This window comes from Cryptotermes secundus, unplaced genomic scaffold (genome assembly GCF_002891405.2).
Source record: "Cryptotermes secundus unplaced genomic scaffold, Csec_1.0 scaffold251, whole genome shotgun sequence".
NCBI lineage: Eukaryota > Metazoa > Arthropoda > Insecta > Blattodea > Kalotermitidae > Cryptotermes > Cryptotermes secundus.
The window spans coordinates 574,305-588,910 of NW_019744108.1; the positions used below are offsets into that span (position 1 = coordinate 574,305).

Sequence of the window (14,606 nt, forward strand, 5' to 3'; positions counted from 1 at the left end):
TACGGCATTCGTACAAGTCTGTGGTAATTGTTGATAAATTGCGTTCAGTGGGGGGGGGGGACTTCGAGACGCGTGTTTGTAAAAGGTCTCTTTTACCCTAATCCCTGTGAGATGCCACTCTGCACGGCATCAGAGATTTTCGTGTGAGCTGATCCTCATATGAAGTTGTGTGAGTGTTACAAGCGACCGGAACCGCTGTTATATAGTCCATCTTGGGATATCTGTGGGTTACAACTGTTCGTTTAGTGAGTGTCCCTGGATACTTCAGCATGACAATGCGTTTTTCATATAAGTGTCATGGCGGAAACTGGATTCAGTCATGTGTCCAACCTGTTTCCGTTTCCCATTCGCTCAGGGCTGTTGAACCGTGTAGAGTGGAATTTCTCACATGACGCATGGATGCAACCTTCTTTGAGGATATGAACACCTTTACCCAGATATTAACGAAATTATTATCTTTAAACTTTAATAACTGAATTAATTCTACATCAAATATAAAGATCCAGTTCGTATTTCACAGGAAACATTACATCTCCTTTATAAAGACAAACCGGTTAATGTTGTTGAGAGACAGAGTCGCTGTTCATTGTGAGAACCATACGGAACACATAAATACACTTTATGGGCAGAATGTACAGTTGTATGTTGAAGCAAATGTTACATATAGAAACCAATGGGATTTAAAGGGTTACTCAATATAATTCAGAATAGTAAACTTAATTGTACTTATCATGTCGAAAGAAAAACCCTCCAAAAAGAAGCCAATGGACTGTACTGGTAGATGCACAAGATCCATTGGACGCAGGGTGTTAAGCTTGTGGAACCAGTTTGTCTTATTGAGGAGTGAAAAAATCGAAATGTTGAAACCTTGATAATGATGATGATCATGAACACTTGTTTTTCCCCTTGAATCGACGCTTGATGCCTCTTTCGCTTGCGGATTCTCGTCAAGATCATCATTTTGTCGAGGTCGTACAAAGTTCCAGAGAAAGTAGTAACAAGATCTCGGGATCTGAAGGTCGCTGGAAGAAGGAGGCATTTCCTTTTGCATGAAACGTGTTTGCAAAGGTTGACAAAGTAAATATATTTCAGATCACGTACATGTACTTTATTTAAAATAAAATATATTTCCGTTTCAATTTTTTTTAAATCAAAATGTATATTGAACTTATGAGGTGTACATGAGCACTCTTTGATAACAGCTTGCGAGTTCTGACCATTTTCTTTCAGAATGAATTGCTGATGTCAACACAAAAGAATGAAATCGCTTAATAATAGAAGGGTTCTGATGAAGAAGGACGGAGAACGAAGTGCAAGTAACCTGTTAGTTCAAGAGGTCTGTTTTTTCTCCATAAACCACAAGGAGGTCTCGCGGAACGACTAAGTATAAGGAGTGCAATAATTGTAAGAATCATTAATAATTGTGAAGAAATTGTCAGGGACATAATTTTGATTTGATACCGTCTGGAAATTTGAATCAGTTCATGTATATGAAAGAAGTCAGACTTTAAAAGATTATGGTAATTTAAAAACAAATTTGGGAATATTTATACGTAGACGTGTTCAACTTAACGGCTACTTAGAGACATGATTTTTTTATATCCTTGAGAGCATTTGAAGCTGGAATTTGCTGCTTAAAATCTATTATATTGGACCTAAGCTACCGATAAATCGTGCAAGTCATTTTAAATAACAAACACAGAGATCGAGAGAAGTCTTGAAAATGAGAGGCAAATATTTATAATTTCAAGTGAAATAACTTGCTCTTGAATATATATAGATACGTATGTGGAACTATGCAAAATAATTTAGGCAATGGCACACTACAGCAGTAAGATAATGTAAAGTCAGTCTGCAGAAATATGGAGGTTATTCAAATAATGAAAACCAGAAATACATGAGGCACTTAAGTCTTAAGGTCTGTAATATAGTTTGCAAAATCGCAGATTCAACGATTGAAGACAGGTTGCTCAGGTTAGCGTAGAATTATAGACCTAAACTGCAAACAATAATAAGAACTAGATTAATGAGGCTTTAGAGAGATCATTCTATGGTTCGCTCAGACTTTGCTACCTTACTTATCTCAATATGCACTGTAAAGTATTCAAGTGCTTATTTCTTTTAAATGAAATGTACACATACCCCACAAAATATGAGTTACTAATAGCCTAGAGTGCGAAACTAAGTATTTACAGTTAAATCAATTAAGAAGGCTGTGGTAATTTATAAGAAAACTTGTTTAACTAATTCTGCTTTGCTAGTTCAGAATTTTGACGACAAAATTTTCCATCACGTCACAGTACACAGCATATGGCCATGGATAATTTTAAGGTATTGTATAACCATTTTCATGAGGAACTATGGCATAAAAAAAAAGTTTCCTTCTTAAAGGCGGAGATCCAAATTACGGCCTCCAGGAGTGTTTGTTTGTCTGTGTCTTAGAGATATGTTTCTGTGAGGAAACCTTTGTAAGAGAAAGCGATTAGAGCTTGAATTGATAACGTAACTTTAGCGACTCTTCTTCGTTTAATTGTAACATGTTGACAAACTTTAAATTTGCCTCTGTGTTGATTCGTGGAATATTCATCCCTTCACAAACACTTTTTTTCTGTGTCACAACATTTAAACACCAGGAAAATGTATTTTTAGTCATTCCGATGGATCGTTTGCAACAGTTTCCCCGCGTCTAAATAGTGTGAGCATGAAAAAGTAGAATAATGATTGACAATTTCGGGGTTTCCTGTAACAGCCGCTTTAATACACTGCAGGTATCTTCAATGCAATTCATCTGGCTACAGGAACAAATCTGTATTTAATATTGTCACGTGTATGAGTGATGCTCGACGGGGTTTTGGATGGGATGTTGGATTTATTGATCACTTTAACACCCAACTCGTGACAACACTTAATTATAGTAGCTCCATCGCTAATGTCCACACTTTACAAAACACTAGAATGTATTGTCTAGTTGTTGCCTAGTAACGGCTCCAACATATCTATTTCTCTGCCTCTATGTTCAAGTCTTGCATAAATGGCTGCTCCCTTCAAACTGATTAACTTCCAAATGTGTCTCAGTCATAATATCTCGGCGCGGACAGAGAGAAATTACAGTTCATCTATTATCGTTCAAATCGTTTCTCTATACTCACACCCATATGGACGTACGGTATAGAACTGTGGGGCTGCAGTAAGCCATCCAACACCAAAATCCTACAAACATTCCAGTCAAGAACACTACGTTACATAACTAACGCTCCATGGTTCGTATCAAATCAAACTCTCCACAGAGATCTTGGAGTTTCTTATATAAATGAGGCCATAAACAAACAAGCCAACAAATACAGAAACCGCACTGTGGACCATGAAAACCAACTAACAAAAGAACTCGCCGCCCAACCCTTAGTGAACAGAAGACTCAAACGTCAATGGCCAGAAGACCTCTTCTAGGTACCGGAGGATAATCCATCAGTGGATGGTACTCCCTACAAGCCACGCAACGCCCTAACATTTGCTTATTACTCTGTATTAGTACGTTCTGAGTAGATTGTAAATATCATAAAATAAATAAATAAAAAATCTTTTCCGTCGGAAACGCGAAGCGCGTTACTCAGTAAGAGCTCTGGTATATTTGCTTAGCTCGCGGTCATTGCGTAGTAACGGCTCTACACGCTGTAATATCTGTGGACCTCTTAGGCGCAAATGAAAGTCATATGAATTCTAAATGGATAGACCGATTATATAATTATTAGGTGAGTAAGTTTCAGGTTGAATGACAGGCAGACCTCGGCTCTATCGGTACCGAGAGACAAAACATTTTTCCCATTTCAAGAGGATGTGACTTGCTATAACAAATAATGTATAATTTTAATTCAATTCCAACTGAACCAGAATCTTATTAGTCTATAATAATAATAATAATAATAATAATAATAATAATAATACATTCCATCTCGTCTTCAGAAGTATGAATCTGAGCGATCAGTTACTAGAGAACATTTATTTTAACTGAAATTTTGAAAAATTCATGATTAAATAAAGACATTTTTCAAATCTCCTCACGATATAAGAAAATTTACGTCTACAATTAGAAGTGAAAGTTATTTTTGAGACGCCTAATATTAAGTGTGGATGAGATCTTGGAAATTATGATCACCAGTTCACCTGAGAATGGTTGCCGGGCTATCAGAATTCACAATTATTCATTGTAATATACTTTCAGGGTTTCACATTCCGTAGCTGATGTGAATACATTTGCAGGGCAATCAGACTATAGTTCATGTCGTCAGTCGCAGAGTGTCTAGATGTATCTAAGTTGAGATGACTTGGCTTGCTACATAGAGGTAAACTGACCTATCATGGGACTTTAAGAACACCGAAGCTATTTAATTTTCACTCCCTTGTGTTACTGATGTTTAGATGTAGAGACCCAACTTCACAGACGTACCAACGTCTGAGTAGACATGCGTTTTTAAACCCATAAGAGTTAATTTGTTAAAGACTGGTAAACAAATAGACTATAAAAATATTATTATAATTATATTACTTATATCATTATAACAATAATTTTAAAATCATCGGAATGATGGATGAATTTTCTGTTGGGCGTTTAGAAGCTAGCAGTAGCTTTCCTAGCCCTCTAAGCGCGCGCACACACACACACACACACACACACACACATTTTATTCATCAAGGGTATTTAAGTTAAATCAGTTCCGTTCTATTCTTGGGCGTTGGTTTAAATTTTGAAAACCTTTCCAGTCATTCACAAAATAGCATAATTGATGCACTCACCTTTAAGCAATACGACTGACATATTGATATGACCTTAACACACATGCCTACGTATAATACGTGATTCCAGACACGTATCTTTCAAGTCCTGTAGGCTTGTAACTCATTGCAACGGAGGATGGGCTAATATACTAAATCCTTAGTGATTATGGATTTATTTTATGCAATAATATTTGTTCGTATAACGAACATCTAAGAGATTCAGGCTTCTGTCTTTCACAGTTTGGAACTATCGATCATTAACGCACAATTTTTAGTTAAATATTCTATGCTCATCAGTTCATGCGCATGGCGAATGATAAATATATACCGCCCTCAAAATCTGGAATGACATATGATGATGATGATGATGATGATGATGATGATGGAAGACAAACAGTTAGAGTACCACCTGGCTACTGCACATAACCATCTCTTGCCTGTTCGTAGCTTGTAACACAAATGCTCTCATGCTGTTAGGTGGACTGTTCCTCTGTTTTGGATGTGCTGGAAGCTTCCCTTCGTGACTTGTTTGCCTCAAAATGTTCTATGGCTACGCCCGGGGACGGAATCTTGGATCCGTACGGCTTGAGATCGAGCGACAGCACGTGACCTCTCACTGGTAACCCAGGGGGGAACCCCACGAAGTCATCTGAGTCTTGACCCTGCGAGGAGTAATCTCGAACGTGACTGTAAGATTTTATCGAAGTGGTTCCATCAGGCTGCCTGCTGTGTCTCCTTTCTCCCTGAACGTTGAACTTTGCAGCACCGTGACTTTGGACGAATTTACAGCAGTTTCCATAAGGGATGTTGGATGGTGGTGGCCGTGTCTGCAAGAAGGACCCAGAGTCATCTCCTTTCGAGGGCCCGACTTCATGATCATAATTGTCTTCATCTTCATCTTCGTGTTTATTTAGCCCAGTGCCAGGAGGCTGTCCAAAAATATCTGTAAAGTCATCAGGTTTCTTTGACGTCGTTGGGCCCATAGTATTCTGATCATACTCATATATATCCGGCCAGGGGTCATTTGTCTGACCCGCACCTGTCCCACTAACGTCACTTCCACCAGGCTTCCTTCCTTTGCTACCCTCAGACGAACCGTCGTACTGTCCACTGTCTTCACCGCTGTAATCAGGATGACTTTCCTTTTCGCCTTTTCCAACGGAACCCGCAGTGCCTGTTGCCCCACTCTGTGGTTTACCGCCAGACCCACTTGCTGCTGTATTGATCTCAAAAAGGTCATCGTCTTTGAAAGGGCTGCTACTGGGTATGAATGGGTAAGGCGGGGGATAAGGGTACACAGGGTACCTTTCGTCGGTCTTGCTGCTGATGACTTTGTAGCCAATGTTAGGACCTGCTATGTACTGAGTAGTCCGTTGTACGCCTTTGTCGTCAATGTAAGTGTAGGATCCCTTGACGTGGCCAGTAGCGTCGCTGACTTCTGTTCGTCTCTGGTCAGGTCCAGCTGATGTGAACCGATATGAGCCGTCCTTTCCCCTCAGGATGGATGTGTGACCCCGTAGTGGTTTACTGCTCTTTCTATTGGCCGGCGGGCCCGCGAAGAACACCGACGGACTTAGAGGCGTTGAATCAGGAAATGGAGTCTTCACATGAAACCCGACCTTAGACCCTGCCTCGTATTCGACATTATGGCGTACACCGACGTCGTCTACAAACGTATATCTCCCATTGACATCACCCTTGGAGTCTGAGCTCTCGCTTCGGGAATAGTCTCGAGTCTGGAAGTTGAAGCTGTAGCTGGGGTCCTCGTTTGGGTCGAAGTACGTGCTGTAAGAAGGATTGTACTGCGGGGAGTCCGGGGTGACAGGGGGGTTATACGGAATCTTTGTCTGCGAGAGGTCCATGCGCCTGGCGATATGAGGTCCCCGCACCCGGAACCCACGCTTGCCCGCTGTGTACGTGGTCTGTAAGTCGCCACCTGTCTTCGGATCGCGGTAGCCGTACTGGCCCCTCACTGTGTTGTCAGGCGTGGCGATTGCTCTGTGGTAGTGCTGTCCTGCGTCCCCTACAGGAAAATCGGAAACAGCTTCAGTTCTGTTTACTTCATATTTTATATCCGGGGAGTAAGGGATTCGCTCGACTTCTTGGGCGATGTGTACGAGTTATCTCACGTAAAACACCTTCCTAATACCGATTTATCTGACAAGATCGGTAAAGGTTGGCTGTCCGGTCATCTTTTCAACACGAAAAAGTTGAATTCAGATACAAGTAGTCGGGTGAGTAAAGTTAAGGTATCCCTGTAACAGGCCGTGGAGACCCATAGGGTTGTGAGATGCTGAGGTTCCCACGTTTTCTAGACATTCGGCTCACAGATGGCGGTGAGGTTGTCAGCCTTACGCGCCGGCCGCCCATTACCCCCAAGAAGATTCCTGGTATTCATTTATATTAGAGGCTGAGTCAGTTGAAAAATCCAGTAACCTCATTGAGACTCGAACCCTCGACTTTTCGGCTTGCAGCATAGTACCTCAACTAACTACGCTACCGCGTGCCCTTACAAGTAATTGAGTACTTACACGGGTTCTATACTAAATACAGCATCTTTAGGCATACATGGAAACCGGCTTGGAAAGAATGGGGCCTGTTCTGAAGGTCCGTCCCATAGTCCAGAAATGTAATGGAGAGACTGAGGAAAGTGCCAAAATTTCAATCTTTAATCGAGGAAGGTAGTTAATAACGCGAATACAAGTCTAGAGAGTTACACATACCAGCCTTCATTGTGACACACATGTAAACCTACAAGGAATCGTAAATTGTTTATAAAGGCTCTTAACAAATGTACATTTTCAAAACCCAAGAAAGTAACTTACTGATATGATAACTACCAGGACTAGAGTGAAGTCGCTTCGGTTCTTAGCATTACGGATTAGTGAAACAAAGGAGATAAAGGAGATAAAGACAAAACCGTCAGAAGAAAATAAAAATTTGTATAAACACCCGAAAGTAATATCTGACTGAATGACAGAGTTCAACATAGATCCGCAACAGGAGCATTTCTCGATAACACCAAACTAATTTACATGGGTATGGAAAATTAACTGAGTACTAGATGGAAACCTAAAATCACAGGTAAATTAACAGAACATACGAGAATCTGAAGGGTGCCGCCTTATAGATATAGGATAAAACGGGTTTCGCTTAAAAGACTTCGCAGAACGAACTTGTCAGTTATGAGTTATGCATCGAAAGAAGAATGCGATCTATTAGAATTATCTGAATAAACTGTGTAGAGGAACTCAGTTTGTGTCCATGGACGTGAGAAAATATCTCTAAATTTTATTTACTCCCTCTGAGAGGAAACCAAAACTGACCAACTGTGAGCAAAATAATAAATCAGTCTTCACGTTAGCGATGGCAAATTTTGTAACTTAAGTAATGTATATCCCACATAAAATCGAATCTTTAATTAATCTAGATTACAATTAATCATTACTAAGCTTGGAATAGTGAAATACAATATAAAAGTTTCCATTAAATCAAAGAAATACACGTATATGGGTTTTAGATCGAAATTAAGAATTACAAGAATATTGCCCTAGACAGTTCAACGGACAAAATTAAATTCACCTGTGGCGTAATCAAAGCGATAATCTCCGTTCTGACCCAGATTGAAATCCAACGTCTCCGGCCCACCGCCTCCTGGCGATGGCTTGGGGCGTGCAGGCGTCGCCGTCACGACGTTCATTAGGCAGCAGGTCAACACACATAGTGGCCACCATCGTCCGGCTGAGAAAACCTGCACTCAAAAATACATTAAGATTAAAAATAAATCTTATAAAAATAAAATATTCTGAATGACAATGGCATCTTTTAAAGGGTTCATTGATTGCGTGAATAAAACATCGGCATCTAATAGACGATCATACTGAAAAGCGATAGGCCTAATAGAATCTACCTTAACTCCTCAGTCGGTCGAATGGCAACGAAAGGGTTAGCACAGGCTGATTACAAGAGCACAGTAAAGCTACGTGGACGTAACAAAGTATTTTCTTGAAGGATCAGTATTAGAATCCTTCAGAACTTCACCAACCCTCAAGAGTCTGTGTATTCTGTATATGAAACCCGTCTTCAAAAAATAGATTTGTGTTCGCAGAAAATGATCACACATACAGTATATGTATCTTTTGAAGAGAGGTTTCCTGCTACGGACAGAATAAACCAAATCCTACAATTATTAAGACTTGCTGTATACTGCTGCCAACACATTGCTGTCCAGACTTTTGCAATGAGGTGAAAGTACAGGGGATTTCAGTTAGTATGTGTAGCCATTTATCTGGGGCAAATCCTGAAGAACAAAATAAAATCGATAATGTAACAGGAGTTTGCTTCGCTTATTTGGGACACCGTGCCGCTTAATTCTGCCGGTTGCTGCCGCGTGATGCACTTGTGATGAATATATCAGTGAGTCACTGACTCAGCAAAAATGAGGACCTAGCTAGAGTTGCTCTCAGTCCTGCAGTGACAGTGTTTGTGAGTAGGCTGTGGCTTGTGCAGCGATTGTTTTCATTTAAATTTTTAGATCCCCACAGAAATGCCTAGGAGAGAGAACACTCGCTCACAAAATTGTCTTATTTGAACAAATTGAAGACCAACTCCCTAACACCAGCCATAGTCACCTGGCGGAGATAACTGGAGTGCGCGCATTGCACAGGAACAAGAGGAACTGCGAGAGATGAACAGACAATGCGCCGCGGACAACAGAGAACTTCCCAAAATCGGAAGCGTGAAGGTAAGGATCCAGAGGTTGAAGAGGTTCTCAGTCAGCAATCCTCTTTCATAAGTGGACGAGGTGTACGTGTCGGTGGTCCAATGGTGAAAAGAAAGTCAGAGGAATTAGCTAAGACGCTGAATCTTCATGATTGCAAAGCAACAGGTTATTGGTTGTCCCGATAGAACTGCAGGATTGCTATAAAATTCAAGAAGGCACACGGCTAGAAGGGCAAGCTGATATGACTGCTGAACAAAGCTGCCAGATTTATTTCAGAAATTTTGCGCAGATGATATTTGTAATACAGATGAAACAGGTTTACTTCATCGTGCCTCGCCGGACGGTTCCCTAAGATATAAACACGTAGTTCTATTCGGTTCAAAGAAAATAATGGATCGTATAAATATGTGTTGTTCAAACTTTTCAGGAATTAATAAACCGAAGCTGCTTACTAGAAAAGGGGCTAATTCCCCTTGCTTTAAGGGGACTATTATGGATATCTTACCAGTTATGTACTGTGCTAACAAAAATGCGAGGATGACATCTGAAATTTTTAAGAAATGGCTAATGATTTGAGACATGGATTTCTAACGGTAATCGAGGACAATTGGCTGGTTCTTGACAACTACACTTCACACCCTCATTGAATTCTTTGAAAAGTATCCAACTGGAATTTCTGTACCCCTTAACCACATCTCTGGTACAGCCAATGGACATGGGAATCATAAAATTGAAGACCTTGTATATCGCAAAGCTGTCAAACTACATCCTTGAAGAAATTAAAAGAAATCTACTGACAAAATCTTCAACAGCCAAGAAGGTCAGTGCCAGGATTGACCTTTTACAAGCACAATTTATTGCCGATGGCGAAGAAAAAATACTAAGACCACTCAGAAGAGCTTTGCTGACTGTAGTTTTATACGCTCAGACTTGGAGATACCGAATAAGGCCCATAGTTAATATAACGTCATACTAGATATGCACCACGTCGGAAAATACGAAGAGGTTTTATGCTCGACAATGGTCTCCAGAGTTATAATGAAAATTATGATTTGGGGGGGGGGGGAAGCAACTGTTGAACAAATTTCTGTGAAACATCAGAAGACATCACAGAACGGGAAAGTGGTGAGGATGTGGCGACCAGTCATTAACGAGTGACTAATGAGGATGCTAATAAATTTATTTGTCGAGTTTATTTCATGCAGGAAAGCAATTGAGGCAGTAGAAACCTGCACTGATGTTCACTTGCAGTCAGTGAAGGGAACACGGCAGGGTACACTCAAATAATTCATCCGCGATCACTAACTGTTAAGAAGCGTGTGTCTATTGAATACATAAAGAATAAATTTTGTTTCTAAGATAAATATGTTTCTGTAATTTGAGCCTATTGTTTCAGCTCATCTAAAGTCAGTATTTTTGTTACTCAATAAACGGAAAGCTTAACTTCTCTCTTACGAACATGCTGTATACCTTTTAAACCTTTAACTGAAACTTCGCATATTTGGGAGAGCCGCTTAATTGGGGCAAAGTACGCTAATCCTGATGTGTCCCAAATAACCGGGATCCACTGTATATTACTTCCCAGTTCCTGGGTACTGTTTGAATAATAATTCCCAGTTTTTTAATTGCACAAGTTGCCTTTAAAATATTCTAATTTTTATGCATAAACAGTTTAATGAATTTGCTTTTTTTAAGGACAGAATGTGTGGTAAATGTGTTTCTGGAAAACCGTGGTTTTCTTGTCCATTTCCATTACTGTATATAGTTAGTCTTTATCAAACATGTGCTTAGGTGTAGTAATTAGTTGTTATGTGCTCTTAGCTGATGGTTTTATTATTTTATAAAAATGTATGATAACAGGTTTTACAAAGTATTCCCAGTCCCTAAGATAGAGAACTGCTTGTTTTGTATTTTTACTAATTAATCATATATCTGGTTGCCAGGCAATAATTAGGAATGAATCTAGTATTGAATATTGTTCATTTTTCAAAGTTTTGGCTACTTATCTTATAATATGTTAATATACCTCATACTGTGATATTAAGGAAAGACACCATATCACGGACGAAAAACACGTGCTTCAGTTGATCAAAGATCACGAAATGTGACGGCAAAACACACGTATGCAAAGCATGTGTACTCCGCTTATCAATTTCGCCACTTTTCTTGTGTCAATCACAGAAACTAAATTCATCCAGGATTATTGGGATTTCTACTACTGTCCGTCATCCGGTACTCCGTCGTCAGCTGAGAGATGGGAGACACCTATTCAGGTCCGTTAAAAAGAGCTAATTTCAGTCATGAGGTTTGAAGGATACTGGACAAACTACAAGAAAAATATGTCTGTCAACCTTAATGCAATAATTGACACAAGTTTGTCTGCAGTAAATGGCATAAAATTCGATGTGGCATACGGACTCTCGCAGAAAAACTTTGCAGATCGCTTTTCCATTCTTCCGTAACATACAAACAATGCAAGATTGTTCACGTACAATGGCGTCACATATTACTGACGAATTTTTTTATACTAACTGAAAAGCATTTCCCAGAATTACGTGTATATGCAAACCAATATGCCGTCCCTTATCTTTTATCAATATTCATTTTCGTTTTATTTAAAGACACTATCAGTATTTCACACTATGTATTGTTGAATGATAGAATGATTAGTAAATAATAAATCTAAAATAAGCCGTCGTGGCCTGCTTCGAAGTGTGGCTCCGACATTTGTCTGCAGAGACCAAAAGCTTCACTCAGGATGGCTTGACTTCCCGAATACAAAGTATCTGTGAACCAATTCACGAAATTTCAGTATTCATTCATTCATTCATTCATTCATCAGTAATTTGTCAAGACGACAGGCCCACAGTCTCTTCCAAAACAGTTCCTCCACTTAATGCGATCTAGAGCTTTTTCCTTAAAACGAGAATATCCTCTTCTGTCCCCAAGGTTATCCAGCATCTTCTTACGTCTTCTTCCTCGTCTTCTGGTTACTTCTATCCGCCCCACTATCTTTCCTTCAATAACTTCTTTTAGAAGGCAGTTACCGCGTAAGATATGACCAATCCAATTAGCCTTCCGTTTTCTTATTTCGTGTAGGATATTCCTCTGCTCACTGACTCTAAATAACACTTCTTCATTTCTCACATAATCGGTCCAACTGATCTTCTCCACCCTTCTCCAACACCACATTTCGAAACTTTCCAGGTGTTTCTGATCTACTTTCAGTATAGCTCGGTATTAATTTCGGGCCATCAAAGGACATTAGTACATCTCATTCTAATCCTTTCTTGCCATTAATAACATCAACAAGATGGCCTTGCGAACGTTGGAGTTGTAAACATCCTGAAATCCCGTGTGACAATAGATAGTTCTAAAAATTCGGAACGTCTCTTTGAAGTCAGAGATTTGTGAAGCAGTAAAAGGAATATGATCAATTCGATATTAATAATTTTAATAGAAATGACTAATTAGTCGCCTGAACTTTAATCCTCTTAACTCATCTGTACTTCCCCCTTTAAATTACCCATAATTTCAATGTAATTATAGGCGTATATTAGGAATATATGCGCATTATCCTTTGCATCTTCTATTATACATCCTTGGCACAAAGTGCATGATATAAATCGTCGTAACAGGGTCGTGTCCTTTAATCATTCAGTATGTTTCATCTCTGATAATCCAAGCGAATTTTGATTAAATTTGATACTATCTGTGTGCATTAAAATTATTAGTTACGTTTAATTTTGGCCCACGATAATCCACTATAACCGCTGCGTTGGATAAAACTCGAACAGTGTTTTATCGTGTTTCAAAAAATTATACATCATTAATAAATTTAATATGTAGAGAGCTACCTCCTTTTATATGACGCTGTATTGCCTGATAGAATTTCACTGATGTTCCTGATTATGCGGTGACACGTCATAGAAGATAATATGCTTCATAGTCATCGCTATGGGAGCCTCAACTCTAACTTCTATACACAATCATAAAATATACACCTCGTTAAGTTCTGGGTCTTTTACTTGGAATGTTTCAACTTATGATTTATATTTGTCGACATGCAAACAGAAATTATTCGTTACTCTGCCCAAAGTGGTGTCCCTTGTGTCAGTGGTTTTGTGAAAAGGAACATTTTTCTAGATCAATTTCGGCACTTGAATATCAGCGTCAATGAAGTATATAAAATAACAATTTTTGTTTACATGTTGATAAATACATTCCAACTCTTAGCCTTTTCTTTGCTGAATACTACAGAAACAAACCTCCTTCCATTAGTGTATTTTCATAGTAATCCATAAATTTCTACTATTGAAGGGCCACAGATAACTAGCTCCAACTCTAGATAGATAAATGGTAGAAGTTTCCTTCACTCACTCCTCAAAGGAGAATTTTTATAAGCTAGATCTCTCATCTGGAGCATAAGAAGTGTTAACACACGAATTCTGAATAGCTTGTACGGTCTCCGATATGCACACGCGCCCAAACGAAGAACAGACTTACCAGTTCCATCTTCATCGTGTTTATGTTGAGAAGGAGCATAGTATGCTCGCCACACCGTAATAGATAACTGAACTAATCTCACAGGTGGTTTCTTCAAAGGGTTATATATCTGCTTGACCAGTAGCAAACCGCTCACCATCCGGATAATAATGATAGCGCCGGATATCCGCCATACTGCCATTTTCAACCAATCGGAGCTGAGGAATCTCCTCAAAGGATGAGATCTAAGTTGTGTTTTGATAAACAAAGGTCTCGGTAATACGCAGAAAGATGCACATCAAAGATAAAGCATCTTCACACTTGCATAACTGGCAAAAGCTACTGCTGTGGTGATAATCGAAGACCCCACTGTTACGCTGAATAGATGCGTATAGCAGTTCTGGCTAACTTCCAAGACAAATATCCTAACCGCAGCCTTCTAAATCCTTTATTTGTCTGGAAATGTGCTGATGATATTCTTCTGGGCAAAGGGAGTGTATAATACTTCGTTTCGATGACGATAATTTTAAGGGTGCTTTATGGGGAAAATAAAATTTGACGTGAATTTTTCAGTGGAATGTGATTAAGAATGTCCACAATTGCAGAGTGACGGTGCGAAGTTTTG

At 39.4% G+C, this 14,606-nt stretch overlaps 1 protein-coding gene across 1 annotated transcript; it reads right to left on the reverse strand.

Annotated features, from left to right (window-relative positions):
* Positions 1–1,086: 1,086 nt before the first annotated feature.
* Positions 1,087–14,182, reverse strand: LOC111874413. The gene is made up of 3 exons (XM_023869907.2): positions 14,003–14,182; positions 8,356–8,524; positions 1,087–6,796 (listed from the first exon to the last, which is right to left on the reverse strand). The coding sequence occupies exons 1-3, from the start codon at positions 14,039–14,041 to the stop codon at positions 5,247–5,249; spliced, it is 1,758 nt and encodes a 585-aa protein (XP_023725675.1). The 5' UTR covers positions 14,042–14,182; the 3' UTR covers positions 1,087–5,246.
* Between the last annotated feature and the right edge of the window lie 424 nt (positions 14,183–14,606).